Source organism: Nymphalis io, chromosome 26 (assembly GCF_905147045.1).
Source record: "Nymphalis io chromosome 26, ilAglIoxx1.1, whole genome shotgun sequence".
Lineage (NCBI taxonomy): Eukaryota > Metazoa > Arthropoda > Insecta > Lepidoptera > Nymphalidae > Nymphalis > Nymphalis io.
The window spans coordinates 2,234,327-2,253,466 of NC_065913.1; the positions used below are offsets into that span (position 1 = coordinate 2,234,327).

The following is a 19,140-nucleotide window of genomic DNA, read 5'->3' on the forward strand; positions in this document are numbered from 1 at the left end:
ACCCTGAATCAACTGGAAGCTGCCCTAACTGAAGAATGGCAACGGACCCCACAGGAAGACATTAAAAAGCTAATCAGGTCACTTAATAGGCGTATGCAGGCAGTGATTAGGTCAAGAGGAGGTAACACTCCCTATTAAAGTAAGATTTAGGCACCCAAATTTAAAAACAAACGGCATAATCGTTTTGTACACAAAAAAATAAAATTGCGTAAAATTTTGTGTTTTCGTGTTTTGTCACATATTTACCTAAAAACCTATTTTTGCGCACTATTTCTGTTTTTGTACAATCCTACAATTGCATTTTTTCATTATCAATCTTAAAAATATAAATATGTGGTAGTTTAAAACCATACGATAGCTTTTTTACAAAAAATGTAGGTGGGTCGATTTTTTTGGAGGCCAGTATGTATTTTTTTATTGTAATCTTGAATCAAGCTTCACTCACTTAGAGTTATAAATAAATAATGAGATATAAAATAACGTAACATCACGTCATAGATAGTTATAAAAAATATCTTCCTCTATCCTAACGGTACTAAAGCTTCATACTACGTGCAGTAATTACACGGCAACGATTGCAGGATACGGTCAATCACGCGACTTCCTACTGTACGACAATTAACATCAACTCATGGTATTGGTTTTGACCAGATACCCTTCCCTGAGCCCTTCGTGTTCCTAATTTGAACCTAACTGATGTTACGTTGGATACGTGATGCGAGACTGATGCTAACACTCGGCCATCGATGACAATACAAGATTATGATTTTTTTATTTATGTAATAGGTAGACGGACGAGCAAATGGGCCACCTGATGGTAAGTGGTCACCACCGCCCATACACATTGGCATTGAAAGAAATGTTAACCATCGCTTACATCACCAATACGCACCAACCTTGGGAACTAAGATGTTATGTCTCTTGTGACTGTAATTACACTGGCTCACTCACCCTTCAAACCGGAACACAACAATACCAAGTGCTGCTCTTTTGAGGTAGGATATCTGATGAGTGGGTTGTACCTACCCAGACGAGTTCGCCCTACCATCAGTAAACTATGATAACTGTGATAAAATCAAATAATGAAAATATAACTAGCGTCCGGCCCGCGTGTGAGTTGAGAGGGTTCAGGAGTTAGATACCTTATGTATCTGATGATCAGTTGACTAGTTAAGACGTGCAAGCGTTACAAACGGACAAATAAACTTTGTTATTCTTACTAATATTATAAACGCGAAAGTGAGTTTGTTTTGTTTGTTATTTTGTCTTATCGAAAAGATTGGAGCTGATTTTATGACTCCGCTGACTGACTATTGCGCGTTGTGTATACAATATAATTCGATACATGCAGATTTTCTCGCGATTTTTTATTTATATTTTCCTTCACCGTCTTGGATAAATTGTATTACAACACACAGATAAGCACAAATATATAATTAAACGATGCTTGTCCATATTCAAACTTTTCAGTTAAAATATACGTCGACGAGGTTTACCATTTCAAATATAAGGTATTTAATTATACTGTAAATTTTCACCATTATAATATTTTTTTTCATTTTTATTATAATTTTTATTTTTTTTATTGGCAACACTAAACCTCAATAACTTACAAACAAATATATGAAATAAAACAAATATGCAAAAAAGACACCTATTTTTTTCTTTTTCTATTTATTATTTAATTCTATATATTTAACTGAATTAAGACTTCATAATATACTATACAATATAAATTAAACTATATAAGAGAACAATAATAATTGCCTTCAATGAGTACTTGTCAACATTTTTTATCTGAACGGGAGCTCACGAATACGAACCGGAAACGACGGTGTTGCAACAGCGATAAGCGTGTCAATACTGGAACATAACGATTGTTGTATGTAACTAGATGAGTTATGAGACTTGTTTATTTCTTTAATTTTTCATATGCAGGTCCTCGTTTCAACCCCTCTACCTGTTTACTATTTAACCCCCATAACCAAAATACTTTAGGTTACGTCACTTCTTTATATTAAAATTAATACTTTTAATAATATAAATTATAACAATGACATTATTTTTTAATTTAATTTTGTCATTTTAAAAAAAAACACTGTTTTTTTTTTGTTATTTGAATTCGATAAGATCTGGGGCTGCTATGTACACTTGTTTGCTAATTTCAATTGTCATTAATTCAATTTAATTCAAATTGACATGCATATTAGATTGTTATATATGTTAATTTTTTCAATGCTTTATATATATGCTTTAAGTGTGCTTTTATAAATAAATAAATTATCTATAAGAAAAGAGTACATAAATATTACTAAGCAAAAACATAGAATGGACTCGTCATATTATATAGTAATAAGTAAACATACATTTATTTTTAAATAATTTATATTTTCACGGAATAATTATTCGATTAATCATATTTCCTATGAAATTATTAATCATAAAATAAAATGTACGATTTTTTTCATTGATGAGTCTACCTGCCTTCCGATAACTCGAGTGCCCTTTATCGAGTGCCAATATACAGTTCGTTCGTAGAAATTTAACGCGAATTGTGTTACAGAGCGATTAGCGGAAGCGTGAGCGGTTGCTTGCCAAGGCGAATGATGCTAGGTTATCAATAAAAATAATATCCTGGGACATTTTTAACACACGGCCATCTGATCCCAAATTAAGCTTGTACAGAGCTTGTGCTATGGAAACCAGACAACTGATATACTACATATACCACTTTTTTTTGTAAATACATACATTATATAGATAATTACACCCAGACTCAAGACAAACAGATATGTTCATGCACACAAATTTCTGTCCTGGGTGGGAATCGAACCCACCACCTTCGGCGTGAAAGGCAAGTATGTACCAACCACGCCAACCGGCTCGTCAATCAATTCTTAAATCATAAGATTTCAATTCATTATGTTAATGTTTTTTTATTGTACACGACAAATAAAATATATTTATATTATATTGGCGATGCATTACAAGACTTAATAAACCAATAAGTAAGTGACCTCTTTCAATCAGCCTTTCCCGAGAGTAAAGTCAACGTAAATGTAAAAAGTAGAGCATACACTCATAATCATACTTAAGGATGATAAAACGTTAAAAATATATATTTATATGTGTTTTTTAGATATAAACGCTCCTCTCACCTCTGTAACATGTTTACCAGACAGCTTTTCTACAACTGGCCCGCTACTCGATTTCTCTCGGCTCACTTCCCAGAGCGTGACGCGAAGATTCATCCTATTTATAATTTAATAAATTACATTATCATTATATTGATAAATTGAAAAAATAAATGTTCGTTTATTAACCGTTCCGAGTGCCGCAGGGGTAGTATTATGTATTATTTAACTTCCATGTAGTTAGGTTGTTAGTAAAGTTGTAGGTCACGAGGTAATCCGTTCATATGTTTGTGTATGTTTCGATTATTATTAATAATAATAATGTCCTCCAGACCGACTTCGGCCACGGCGGCCAATCTCAAGAGAGATTAACCAACTGCGCAGGAGATATTATAGTGCACAAGTGTGTGCGTAAACACAGATGCACTCTCTATTCCCTAACTCTCATAATCCGATGGGACGGCAATCCGACACGACCGGAAAGAGTTAAGGCGCGGGACCAACGGCTTTACGTGCTTTCCGAGGCACGGGAGTGTACACACTTCCAGACTCCGGACTGCTACTGAGAATTTTCTGTCAAAAAATCCCAATAACTTTTTATTGGCCCGACCTGGGAATTGAACCCAGGACCTCCGGGTTTGCGGCCTTACATCAAGCCACTAGATCAACGAGGCAGTCAATTCGGTTATTATTATAATGTATTCGTAACTAATATTATAAATGTGAATGTGAGTTTGCTTGTTACGTTTTAACATTTCAACTACTTAACCTTTACAAGCGATTATCATGAAATTTTGCATACACGTTTTCACGGACACAGAAAAAAAGATTGGGTACCTAATACGTAAAGGGCAATGTATGAATTTTATGTAAACTATAATTCTGCTAAACCATTAATAACGCCTTTCCTTAACCGACGTAGATTTGTTAATTTTAATAGCATACATCAAACTGTCATGTCGCTAATAACTCGTAAACGTGTTCATTAAACAATGGTGTCTCGTTACTCGTATTAAGATCAAGGAATGAATTAGAAATGATTTTAATTGTATTTAAGATATAAATCGCATGCAAGCTTCGTCTGTATAACATATAACCTTAAATATTTTTAGAACTGAGCTTTAAATACAGCTAATCAATTTATTTTATTAGTGGTTTTTTATTATATTGCTAAAGTAGATGAGTAAGATTCAATTTCTGAAAAGTCGATGACTCGTGAATTAATACACGCGGGTTCGAACCCAGGCAAGCACCAATGATTTTTCGAGTGAGTAATTAATGTTTATAATTTATATCGTGCAGCGCTGAAGGAAATATGCATGCATAGATATGCATCGGCAGAATTACAGTTAAATTAGATAATTTAACTGTAATTCTGCCGCATATTTATCGACCAACCCTCATTGGAGCAGTGTAGTGGTTCTCCTCAAAGCGTTGGAGTACTTAGCATAGAAGTGAACATAGACTGTTACATTTACTTTTAAAGCCGTTGGTATTGGCTGAACTGTCTCCTGTCGTGTTGGATTGAGAGAGAGTGAGGAATAGGGAGTGAACTTATGCTCTCACACTTATGAGTGCTATGTATATATAATAAAAATATAACACTATATATTGGTCGGTAATCACACTTAAAAAACCAAGTTTTTTAAATCGTCGTAAGATAAATAAAAACATCCATCCGTTCATTTCGTTCTGGCAGTATGAGTAAAGTCGCTTGTTAGTTGTACTGTTCTTCATAGAAACCATCGTATATTAAATCCACGCTATTTTTATCGTCAATTATATATTCTATAAAATAATATGACTTATTTTTTAACATTCGTAATACTAACTTACTAACGCCTTCTGGGATAAAGGGTTGTTAAAAAATTTAGTATGAGTGCAAAGGAGCGCTAAGATGTTTACAAACAATAAGCTTAATAAAGCTACAGCCATGACATAGTAAAATTGATACGTAGTTTCAAATAAATCTTTAGAGTGATATAAGATGATTTTCAAAATAAACATTCGTATACATTCTCAAAACAAATCGTTAGGTGTAATGATTACAATGCACTCGAGCACCTGCGTTGACCAATCAAAACAATTTAACAATTGACGATGCGCGGGCGCATGACATCAGTACGGTTCCGAACTAATTGAGTTTAAGAGAAATCACTTAAGTGTACAGCTGATTGTTATAGAGTTGCGACTTACTGTAACACTCATTGTGCAATGCAGATTAATAAATTATTATACGTTTTGATCTCTTAGTATAATTGAAGTTGATTTCGTCGGTTCTAAGATTCTATTGTTGTAATTAATTTGTATTTTATGTATTAATATAAATCTTCTATATTCAGTGAATTGAATTCTATTTATAGGCAATTTATTTCATGAGCCTTATTTTTGTCAACTATCCTTGTAATCCTTAAAAGGTTGTATATGAAAAATATATTATACCTTATATGGGCGACGTAAAGTTTTTTTTTTATATATTTGTTTTACTAGTTACCCGACCCGGGTTCGCACGGGAATGAGGGTCCACATAAAATATTTATATCGTATTACTTATAACTCTATTGGTTTACGCAGCGCACGCTAGTAAAGCTCCCAGTCGTTATCATTTTTTCCGATACCTTCAACAATCATTGTCATGTTGTGTGTACACAAAACCTTTCCGAATTATACACTTAAACCTTTTTCATGAATCGCTCCGTTCTTTGGTGAAAACCGTATTAAAAACCGTCCGGTAAGTTTCTTTTCCGTTAGTTGGGAGGACTGTCTGTTTGAGCTGAATACACGATATTGCTCTAAGTGAGCTGATGAGGTCTTGAGATTCAATATATTACACTAACAGCCTGTTAATGTCCCACTGCTGGGCTAAGGCTTCCTCTCCCTTTTGAGGAGAAGGGTTGGAGCTTAATCCACCACGCTGCTCCAATGCGGGTTGGTAGAATACATATGTATATATACATACGCATAATTTCAATGAAATTAGTCACATGCCGATTTCCTCGCTATGTTTTCCTTAACCGTCAAGCATGAGATGAATTATAAACACAAATTAAGCACATGAAAATTCAGTGGTACTTCACTAGGCCATCTCGGCTATATATATATATATATATATATATTTTTTGTAAATGTCAGAACAGATTTCATTGTACCACCCCTATAACAAATCAAAAACAATTATTCTTACAAAGAGATTTTGATAATAATCACGTAAAATATATGCGGGCTATATTCAATGTTATTGCAAAATTGTATATTGAATAATGTCGATTACAATTTTTATATACATCTATTGAAATAAGTTATTTTATGTCCAGGCGAGATGACCCAATGAGTAGTATACAAGTACTTTAAATTTTAATGTGCGTAATTTGCTTATATTCATCTCGTGCTCGTCGGTTAAGAAAGACTTCGTTTAGAGGCCGGCATGTGTCGAAATATGTCTCATGTGTATCCACCAATTCGTATTGGAACGGCGTGGTGGAAAAAGCTAATAAAAATAAAAATCTAGTGAATTGAGAACGTTCTCCTATTTTAAAAGTCGGTTGAATGTATTTTTTTAAAATTGTTGTTATATAATCATGACGTTGATCGAGAACAGCCCGTTCATGGTAGCATGCGCAAGCGATCCCGTGGCGTCTTCGTTAAGACGGAAAGGGTACCGCTGGTTTTTTAGTGGGTATTCCGATGCTCGGGGTGAACTCGGCACCTTGGACACCGGCGAGCCCCGTATACCCCCCCCCCATACTGTTCCCGTGGTGTAAACAACACGTAATCCGTTTTTCCAGCGTTAAAAAAAGGACAACAGATCGTACAATATTATATCGTGAATGACTAATCCCATATACTAATAGAAAGAATGTATAATATTTCCGTATATATTTGGTGATCGTGTTTTTATTACTAAACGATTTCATCGGAAAATGACTGATGATTTCAAAGAATCATATAATTCGGAATGCTGGTTATATTTATTATATTATTTTCTTACCCACTAAAACCTCTGCGAGTCGCGACCGTCGTTCTCGTTACAGATCTGAGAGGCTGGTCGTTTACGAATGGTTACACTGATTCGCTCATCTGGATATGGATGAAATAGTATGCGCTTTAAAAGTTCAATTATTAATAAATCTAAAAGATCTGTGATCAGGGACGTACCTTATTTATATATCTAAACCATTAAACTTATGTGTATGGACGGTGTTTATTCGTTCGCCTATCTATAACATAAAAAAATATTATTAAAATATTTCTTATAGGCAAGCGTGCTACATGATCTTAGACCGTGTCGATGCTTAACATCAGGCAAGTCAACGGTCAAACGCTGGCCTATTAATAGTAAAAAAAAATAATAATAATGTGAACACAGAAAAGTAAATTTTTAATATAGTATTAATTTTAAAAGAAATTCAATTATGTGTACAAAAAACTCTAAATAAAGTAACAAATATATAATGCAGTACTTTTAAGCATTTTTCGCTAGTGCTTTCAGGTACAGAATCGGTCATTTACGCACACTCGAAAAGCTCACTAACACAAATATATTCATTATATTTTCAAGGCCGTGAAGGTAGTCATAGGAAATGTTGTATACAATAGTGACATATATTTAATGAGAATTAATTTTGATACTTTACAGTTTTTATATGATATTTAATACCTTCGTTGTGGCCTTTCTATTTCGTTCTATTAATATAGGAAATTACTACTTTCGTACTGAACTTGAAGGCTAGAATGGCACAATAGACTATATACAAAGAAAAATCGATCTTAATTCATTATAATAGTGACTGTTATTGTTAAACACACAAAATTTGCCCATCGATCATTGTCTTTATACATTTAAAATCAATAAAACTAGCACTTCCTTATTACAATAGGGTTAAATACAAAAATGTTTTGCAAATAAAAATGGTTTTATTTATCTCGTATCGGATGTCAAGTGATAACTGGTGATGCGTATTGAGGTTAGACAGTCAACTGATTGATAACTATGTCATACTTAACGAAATACTGCCAGTTTGCCGCGCGCCCTCGGAGAGAGAGCACGTGATTCGCGTTAAAAAAATGTTACGTAGTGGTGTAGTGCTTCAACAATAGACGTCAAAGGACCCATTTTTGAATAGTGCATGTGTTTGTAGTGACAAAATGAGGCGAATGAAAATGAACTTGAACCCGGACTTGGGCGATCTCGAAGAGATGCTGGCCCATGTTCAGACGCAGATCGAACATGAGATAGTCCTGGAAAAGGAATCGAAGATGCCGTCTCTGACTAGCGTCCAGGAATCGCCAAAAATGAAACGTTCGTCTTCCGTAACAAAGGCGGACAGCTTCGAATACCGCCGGCCTTTGCCGCGACCACATTTAAACAGGATAAATAGTGACAACGGCGTAATTATATCTGACGATCAGAGAAACGAATACGGACAAACGAATCAAAATCAGAACGGCTTGAAAGGTTCCCAGACAAGTCTTAAATCAGACGACACAATTTCCCTCCAATCGTTCCGTTCGGAGCCGGTCCAAAGGCATTCGGTCATGAGCCTCCCGGATAAAAGAGAGAGTGCCTCCTTAAACGGGAGGGGTAAGACGGCCACTTTACCCAGAGGATACGGTTCGACGAGAGAAAAGAATTGGGAGGATTACTGGGCGCAGTGAGTAACACGTGTTGTTTTAATTTGAATAGTTTGTAAATTTTGTTTTAGGGATGATTAGTAAACGATGCTGTCTTCTTTTTTCAAATGTCAAGTCGATGACGATAGAGAGAAATAGAGGTTACGTGCATCGCAGGTTATTATAATTGAGCTGTACTGTTCCATTGATGTATACTGTATGGTTAATTACACTGCAAAATAAGAATTATATTTTGTATTGCGTATTGGACATATTTATAATTGAAAACAAATTCACATTTCAGGTATATTTCGATGATGTAAAATTAAAATTCAATATCAATTTTGGAATCAGTGAATTAATTGTATTGTATGAGGTGTAATAAGCTATAGAGATTCGAAATTGTGTTTATTTCGACAGTTTTGTTTGTCATAACTATAATTATATAGTAATTTGACATTTGTATACATAAAGTATACAAATGGAATGAGTTTTTTTTTAAATATATTTTTTAAACCAACAACAATTATTATACAGCCAAAGGATGATTATTGTTTAGGTTTTAAATAGATTAGTCTAAGTCCCGGATAACGCGTTCCAATACAATAATCAATTTTTTACGTTATTATTCGATCTATTGGAGGTTATGAAGTATGTTATGGGAATGAAGACGCGGGAAAAATCTATGTTTTTATAGAGGGTTCTGTGAAGGCCTGAACAAAAATCATTTGTTTATCAGGTATTCTATGGATAACTATTTTAGTTTGAAGTGTGAGTGAGACAGCAATAGCCAGTAGAAAGGAGATAGAAGTTAATATCCCTCAATTGTTGGTCTATGTATTTTCACAATAACGAGACCACTCATCACCAGTTTGCACCATTGTGAGTGGTGGTCACATAATATTTAATGTAAAAAAAGAATAGTTTCAAAGATTTCATTTCAGAGTATAATTGCCGTTAAAACAGTTACCCGAATGAATAGAACAAAAGGTATCCGTTATTTTGGTTTCACTGCTCATAAAGTTTTCATAGAAATGTTTACTTAAACAAAAAATAGTCAGGTAGTGCGATAAACTCGTTACTCTCTTAATTACCCTAACAATTGTTAGGAATTATTTCGAGGATTACATTTCGTTTAAAATGCTTGAGATTATGTGTCTGTCAGGTTTCTCGCGATAAGATTCTTGTGTAGAAATGGAGTAATTATATTTTAATTTAATATATATTAACCCGTTTTTTTCTTGAGATTGTATTATATGTATTCGTGAAACTTTCAATTCAAATATACATATATATACGACGAGCCGGTTGGCGTGGTTGGTGGAACACTTGCCTTTCACGCCGAAGGTTGTGGGTTCGATTCCCACCCAGGACAGACATTTGTGTGCATGAACATGTCTGTTTGTCCTGAGTCTGGGTGTAATTATCTATATAAGTATGTATTTACAAAAGAAAAAGTAGTATATGTAGTATATCAGTTGTCTGGTTTCCATAGCACAAGCTCTGTACAAGCTTAATTTGGGATCAGATGGCCGTGTGTGAAAAGTGTCCCAGGATATTATTATTATTTATATTTCTTAGTATCTCATAGGTATGATATAGCGATTTAATACTCTGGTTTTATTCTGACGCCTTGATATATTTACCTACGAGCAGAAAATTTATTAATAAACTCACTTTAATTACTTCTTTATAATAAGCATTTCTAGTAAGTAGTATATGTATTAGGAAATATTTTTACAATGTAAACGTGTTTGACAAAAAACAGTCTTCTATCATAGGAAGACCACAAGCTTAAGTCACGCTGCTTTAATGCTGGTTGTTAGATACACTGAAGAATTTACTACTTAACGATTTTATATTAAAGTCGGAATATACTTTATTCAAGTACGCTGTTACAAACACTTTTGCGATCGGAATTTAGATTTTATTGACAAGAAACTCAATAGCTACACTTTTTATATACATTGGATGGATATAGGAGCCAAAGTCCAAAGGGACTGAATGTTCTAAAAACAAAAGTTTTTTTTTTTAATACATCCAACAAAGGAGCCCACTCACACCATTAAACAATCCCAACTTTCAATAGTGAAAGTTTTGTTAAAATCGACTCGGTCAAGACTGTAATTTTATATAATAAAATTGATTACCGAAGAACAGCTCAATTGACCAGCTTTCGTTTCGTTTGTTTTGTTATTCGAAATAATAGTGATGCCTTATCATTACGGATTAATGATAATTCCACAATGATTTTGGAATATTCGTCAATCTATTTGTCTATTCTCACCGAAGACGTAGTAAAATCAACCTTAGATTGAAATGTTTCACTGTTGACGTCGTGACTAAAGTATTAAATAAATAATACATATTCTAACATTTTTGAATATAAATAAGATCTGGTTACTTAAAAAAATCGTTCATCCTCAAATGATGCAACTTTTTTTTATTACTTTCCGACATCTTGTATGGACATGTGGTGGGCACCTTTCTGCCCACTCGAGTCTTACTTAAATTTGGTCTGGTTACAATGAGATAAAAAAAATTAACGCAAGCGTCTAAAATATATGACATAATTCTGCAATCGTTTAATAAACGATAAAATATTGTAGATATGTAAGTGTAGAGCAGTTGGTCCAGCGGTTATTGAAAGAAACGGGATTGAAAGACTTGAAAGAACAAATATGTATGTAATAATAACTGCTTATGTAGTATATATTTACTATAATGAGTAAATATCTCTTCTAAAATTGATCACTTCATTTTTATTCAGTTTTTTGTATCATTTATTGTGCGATTTAAATAGCTGAAAAACGTTAAAGTTAATTTGTTGTTAAACTTTGTGAAAAAATAATTTATCTTTCAATTAAAAAGTTTTGACACGATGAGAATGTTTCGGTAAACCTGCCGAATATTCGTATTGAGTAAAATATTTTTTGTTAACTTTTAAACCACGTCAGTTTAAAATTATTAAAATGTCTCGAATTATATTTAGATAATAAATTTATGTTTATTTTAGAAAATCAGATATCTGAATTATTTTTGTATTACGATTATGGGATTATGTGTTTGCAAATTGTACTGGTGATAGGGCTTTGTGCAAGCTCGTCTGGGTAGGTACAACCCACTCATCAGATATTCTACCGCAAAACAGCAGTACTCGGTATTGTTGTGTTCCGGTTTGAAGGGCAAGTGAGCCAGTGTAATTACAGGCACAAGGGACATAACATTAGTTCCCAAAGTTGGTGGCGCATTGACGAAATAAGCGATGTTTAACATTTCTTACAATGCCAATGTCTATGGGCGTTGGTGACCACTTACCATCAGGTGGCCCATATGCTAGTCCGTCTACCTACGCTATAAAAAAAAATTGTTACATCAGTTGTGGATTTGCATTCGTAACAATTAATTCTTCATATTAGTTATTTATGTCCCCAATCTGTTTGTATGTACGCGATTTATTTTTATCATGTGATTATAACGACCTATACGTAGTCATTGACATAATTAATCAATTATAATAACCATACACGTAACATACAATATGTATGTACACGAACAACACGTAAATGCGTCCTCGAGTTCATCGTAATCGGCTAAAAGTGTTATGTAAACGATAGATAAGCCATACAACCATTAACGTGAAATATTAAACACATGACTTTACGACGATAGTTTTATTGTACCATAACAAATAAAAAGTAATCAATCTCGTTTAACCTAAACACAGATTGTATGAATACATGACCTTCTGAAGCAATCGACCCACGTCCGCCCTCGCTGAACGACGTTGCATAACTGACAAACGGCAATGACAAAACTGTCAAGTCGAGCGCGATTGACGTTCGAAATTTAAATACACTTGCGTGTTCGAGCGAAGCCTAAAAGCTAAAGGTGGGGTTGTACTTGTTGTCTTTTATTAGACGTTGAAATTTCCTATTTTTTTTTCTTTTGTTGCACAGTGTTTTGGGCACAGTTTTGTAACATTTATAAATCGAGTATACTTTTAATATTTTATAAAAGTAGACTTTTATGAGGCGTTACTTTACAGGATTATATTAAATGTAAAACTACCACCGGTTCGGAATGTAGATTCTTCTGAGACAACCTGAGTAGTTGCTCGTTTCCGCTAATTAAATAACAAAGCTATAATTACATATGTATCATATATTGATGACACAGATTTTGTTGTGGCGAATTATTCAGCGACGCTATCGCTTCGCGCTGTCTTTGAGGTCCTCGTGTTCTCAAGGTTCGTTTCGCTTTCATCCATTGATATAATCTAAACTGTATAATGATTAGCTTACACAATACACTTTGAGAGGTTGTTTATGGTATTACTGTAAATTTAGTTCTAACGTCTGTGGCAAAGTCGATTGTCTGAATTTGACTAGGTGGTAGGTTTCTGTGGAAGCCCGGTACCACTCACTAATCATATATTCTAAACAGCAATACTTTGTATTGTTGCGTTCCGTACGCAGAGGTATCACGTGTTATTCAATAGTTTTTATTTTATGTAATTTAATTGCATCCGTTCGGTTATTAATCGTAATTTTTTTTAGTATATCAATTTCTTGGGTCAATGTTGCTTAACCTTTATAAACGGCTGACGACGGCTGACGTAACCAAACGTATCCTGTCGTTGATATTTTTGTCTTAATTGACATTATCTCGTTGTATGATTAAAATAAAGACCAGTGCTATTAAATTGATTTTCATCGTTTTTATTGAATTATGGCGTAATTTGAAAGGATAATGCATTTTTTTTTTTGTATACAGCATATCTGCATAATAAATGATAATCGCAAAAATGACATTCGCGTGTATTTGAAATTAACTGCCGTCGGTCCCGGGTTCGCATCCTGAGTCAGATAACCTAAATAGATTTAGTTTAATTCAATAATAAATATATATATATATATTCCACGGAATATTTATATATTCCACGGAATGCACATAAAGTCACAACGCCTGAGCCTGATCTTTCATCAATAGTGTCGGATTGCTGTTCCATCTGATCATGAAAGCGAAGTAATAGAAAGTATCACCTGCATAGTTGGCTTTCCTTTGATAGTTGTGACCGTGCTCAAAATTCAATGGTAACTTCAATGGTAACAATCGGCTGACAAAATCACAGCGCAGGAAATATATCGAAAAGCATCGATTCAACCAAACTCACACTAATCACTGGCATACCGTTCAAATCTTCTTGTTGTAATTTGGTATGGAGCTGCCTACTACTTTAACTTTTCAACATTTATAGTGCTACAATATGCTTATATTTTTTTTCTTGTTCAAACTCAAGATAAACAAAGATAATAAATGATTGTTTACAGTTTTGATTGCTCATATTATATTCTATTAAAATATAATCCTTTTAATGGTATACAGAGTCACGACTAGATATATAGACAGACGTTGCTATGGCTAGTTACCTATAAATTATAAAACTGCTGAGCTTTTGGTCGATTCTCTCTGTATCATCTACATTCCGAACCGATGGCAGCTTGACATTAAATTTAACATTCGTGAAATTGACTAACTGACTACTGACTTGATTAATTCAAGAGTGCCAAGTATAATGTAAAGAATAGAGAACCTGACTCATCAGATACAATATTTAGATTATTAATATCATTAGATACAATGAAATTTGTATCATATATTGATGACACAAAGTTTGCTGGGACGAATTATTCAGCGACGCTATCGCTTCGCTCTTTCGTTGAGGTGCTCGTGTTCTTAAACTTCGTTTCGCTTTCGTCCATTGATATAATCTAAACTGTAAAATGATTAGCTTACACAGTAGACTTTGAGAGGTTGATTGTGGTGTTACGGATGTTAAAGATTACGGAGATAAGCTTTTTATTCTAATATAAATGCCTAAATAGGTGAAATATAGTATATCTCAAATTGCACAATAACGTAATAAGCATATACCTCGCTGTAGGTAGCTTAAGATTGTCATGTTGTTCTCGTAATCGACCAAGCGTGGGTTGATTACATAATACTTGCGAAAATCTTAAACGGTTTGTTAACCCGTCTCGACGCGGCTCTTACTCAAATCTCCTGGGGCCGAATCGATACCCCGAGGTAGTTTATCCTGAGTATGTAATGAGGATCAGTAACCTTCCGTATGATCTTTTATATTTGTGATGGAGTTATTGCTGACTTATGTATGTAGTAAAATTTTATTGCCATACGTCCGTATACAGTCCGTATATATTAAATGTAATGGAGTATGTATATATATTAACTGCCTCGTTGGTCTAGTGGCTTGATATAAGGCCGCAGATCCGGAGGTCCTGGGTTCAATTCCCAGGTCGGGCCAGTAAAAAGTTATTGGGTTTTTCTGTCAGAAAATTCTCAGTAGCAGCCCGGAGTCTGAAAGTCGGAAGTGATTCTTGATATTGGCCGCCGTGGCCGAAATCGGTCTGGAGGACATTATATATTAATATTATTGGATCAATTTTAGTTGTTAAAAGACATTGGCGTATAATTTTTTTGGCACGTTTTTTTTTAATAAATATTATTAGCTGTGATTCGATTTACAATACAATTATAATTTTTTTTAATAGTCTTATATTTTTAATCAGCCGACTAATAATATCTTTTGACATTTCTTTATATATTAATAATAATTATTCTTTTTTTTTCTTTACAGCGAGCAATCGATAAGCAGCGCGCGCGCATCCGTCATGGTGTACGACGACACCATGAAACGATGGATACCGTCAGGCTCGAGCTCCGGTCTCTCCAAAGTTCATATCTACCACCACACCCAGCACAATACCTTCCGAGTGGTGGGCAGGAAGCTGAACGATCACGAAGTCAGTATTATATATCTATACTATCACACATATCTTATATTATAAAATAATTACTATTTTGTACATGTCAATATCACGTCAGTACAAAATGGACCAGACATGTTTGTGACGTCATAATGTTAAAATGATAATGTTAAAAAAACCACAGGTTAACATCGTCGACAGTCGATAGCACGAGTCTGGTACTTAGCTTTAAAAATATTAATATTTAATTCGAGTATTAAAACTTTTAATTGTTATTAAAAAGTTTTTTTTTTTTTAATAATGTAATTGTAATATAATTCTTCTAATAATGACAAAAAAAAATCAATTGCCCAGTTAGATATGCTCTACTTAGTAAGTTTGCTATTCGGAATTCTTGTAAAATTGCAATGCTTACATTTCTTAGGAGACCGATTTTATTAAGCCGATTAGCTATTGTAAACATTCTATATATAACTTTATATAAGTTGGTTCCTCAAGAACTTCATTTAAAAAAAAAGTTTTTTTTTTTTTTTTAGTCTACGTGCAGGTTGGTCGGAAAATTCTGAGAATTTTCAAATTCGGCTGACAAGGTGATGTTTACTGTCCGACAGTTAGTTTAATAACGAGTATATACTTTTTTTTCTAACAATTTGCTGTCGGCCATGATGGCCTCTACAGCGTCTAACCGAGTACATATGATTAGAGGTTCTTTTTTATACTAGTAAAGTGAGTGCCGCAACTATTGATTGGACTAACGAGCTAATTAGTCATCGTTAACTAACTTAGGCCGCGAACTTATCAGCCGCCGCTCGTAGTTTTTTTTTTTTTATATTAAATGTACTCGTGGTTTCTGTATATGTAAATTACATGTCCTATTAGGAATATAGGTTTTTCTATTCGTGTTCCTGTGTTGGAATCAACGATTAATGAACAAAAATATATTTTTTTTATATAGTATAGTAAGTGGTCCCCAATGCCCATAGACGTTGTAAGAAATGTTAACTATCGCCTCCGTTGTCAATGCGACGTCACTTGTGCCTGTAATTTCACTGGCTCACTCACCCTTCAAACCGGAACACAACAGTACCAAGTACTGCTGCTTTGCGGTAGAATATCTGATGAGTGGGCTACCTACCAATGATTTAGATTAGTCTTATACATTCTATATATCATATCTGTATCAATCATTTTGATCGCATCCGAATAATTAAATATTTCAGGTTGTTATAAACTGCGGTATCGTCCGCGGCCTCAAGTACAATCAGGCGACGGCTACCTTCCACCAGTGGCGCGACGCGCGCCATGTGTACGGGCTGAACTTCTCCTGTCGGGAGGACGCCGATAGCTTTGCGAGAGCCATGATGCACACATTGGAGGTATAAACGAAAACATTATAGATATGTCGAGCTGTTTAATGTATTAGTTACATAGAAAGCCAGTTAATATGCAAGTGTGACGTGCGTCCCCGCCATGACAGCGTCCAAAGCTTGCAATCGATTTGTCACAATAAAACACGAACACCGTTTTTATTGACAGACAAAAATAAACAAATGAACGATACTCGCTCGAAAGCAATGACTTTGAGACAAAATTAGGTCATACTTTATTTCTTTATATTTTTTAATATACACGGACGAATTTGTGATCCGAAACGGAAACAGAATATTCGGTAGTTAAAATCCTGGCATTATTTATACTATTGATTTTTATATTGAATTTATAATAGATGGCTATTTTGTGCAACTTTGTAAAAGTGTAAAATATCAATTACTTATAAACATAAGTTTGTTTAATTAAAATATATTATTATATTATAAGTTTAGTTTGTTTTATTGAATTAAGCGAAATTTAGTAATTCTTTTGAATAATTTTGTTTAAGAAAATAAATAAATGTAAAGTTTGAAATTTATTATTATATTAATAGACTCCATCGTGATATGAGATTTATATGTTTACAGATTCTAGCGAATAAAGTCGTCAACAACACAGCCCCGCCGCCCCCGCAGCCCCCGAACCCACCCGTGCCGTACAACGGTCACAATAACACCCACTACGATGAGGACATGGGCTACAGGTACCACCACATGTTATAAAACAAAGTATGTCTGTCTGAACGCGATATACTCCTGTCAAATCCACGAGCTGATTGGAAAACCGCTTCGTAATATAATTAAAGAGAAAACGATATGATCGCGGTTAAAATCCGATTATAAAATTATATAATGTTTAAAATGAAAGTACTGCCGTTTGCCCGTAGAGTATGTGTGGGTGGTATATATCCAGACGAGCTTGCACCAAGTAGAAGTAAGTATATATTTAACGTAAATAATGTAATGTCTTTCAGAACGATGACACGTGAAGACGCAGCGATACTGCAACAGCCGCAGTACCACGCGCCCCACCATCAGCAGCATCAGCCAATCCAGCAGCACCAGCCAATCCAGCAGCACCAACCAATTCAGCAGCACCAGCAGCTCCACCAGCAGCCGAGCCAGTATCATGCGCCACACCATCATCATTCTGGAGTGGTCGTAAGTGGATTTGAAGCGGTTTTCTATCATTTAGTTTGAGAGTGTGTCAGTGTAACACACACACACACACACACACACACACACTACGCACTATTTTTTTGTAAAGCTAGTCTGCACTATGAGTGGATGCTTCCTCTAAATATAGTTCTGGAAGAACATTCTTTCCTTTCCATATGAACTTATAATAATAATCTTAAACCGTTCATATTGTTTTTTTTTTTGTATGTTTAAGCTCACAGGAGTGAACTCCTAAAAAAATACATAAAAAAAGAATGGTTGCTGAGATTGTACATGGGCCATTAATATTATTTATTAATGTTTGTTTTTTAATAACTTAAATTATAAATAGTTTAGACTTTAGAGCCTATCCGAGTCTGAAATGCACTTTGAGTTACATAGAATATTTACTCTTAATATTAGAAATAAGAACGTAACCGTATCGTTGCACCGTTGCAGCCGACCGCCGCCAGCGCCGCGCCCGCGCCGCCGCCGCACGGCGTGCACACGCTGCCGCACGCGCCCGCGCCGCACGGCCACCACCGCACCAACAGGTGACCGCCGCTACCCTACCACCTGCCTCATACTCCAACTATCTACCACCACTAGTCATTACCCTCCCAGGAATTACATCAATTGCGCCACCATCTTACCGCCCTTACTTTACGGGGGGGCCATTTCTATATTATATGCAGTCATAAAAATCATACCGATACGATCAAACATTAAAAAACCCATTCGTCCGTCAACTACCAAAGATCTAAGGTTATAAAAATTATAATATAACTCGCACATAAGATTTATTTACAATTCTGCAATAATTTACTGGTGGGAGAGCTTTGTGCAAGCTCGTCTGGGTAGGTACCACCCACTGATCAGATATTCTACCGCAAAACGGCAGTACTTCGTATTGTTGTGTTCCGGTTTGAAGGGTGAGTGAGCCAGTGTAATTACAGGCACAAGGGACATAACATCTTAGTTCCCAAGGTTGGTGGCGCATTGGTGATGTAAGCGATGGTTAACGTTTCTTACAATGCCAATGTCTATGGGCGTTGGGGACCAATTACCATCAGGGTG

At 34.8% G+C, this 19,140-nt stretch overlaps 1 protein-coding gene across 1 annotated transcript in view; it reads left to right on the forward strand.

Annotated features, from left to right (window-relative positions):
• LOC126778466 (protein enabled) overlaps positions 1-19,140 on the forward strand; it is a 44,872-nt gene that overhangs the window by 20,833 nt on the left and 4,899 nt on the right. The window contains exons 2-7 of the mRNA XM_050502040.1: positions 8,273-8,785; positions 15,406-15,571; positions 16,756-16,911; positions 17,494-17,609; positions 17,880-18,066; positions 18,523-18,617. Of these exons, the coding sequence (XP_050357997.1) occupies positions 8,280-8,785; positions 15,406-15,571; positions 16,756-16,911; positions 17,494-17,609; positions 17,880-18,066; positions 18,523-18,617 (1,226 nt within the window). The 5' untranslated portion in view covers positions 8,273-8,279. The remainder of the gene's footprint in view (positions 1-8,272; positions 8,786-15,405; positions 15,572-16,755; positions 16,912-17,493; positions 17,610-17,879; positions 18,067-18,522; positions 18,618-19,140) is intronic.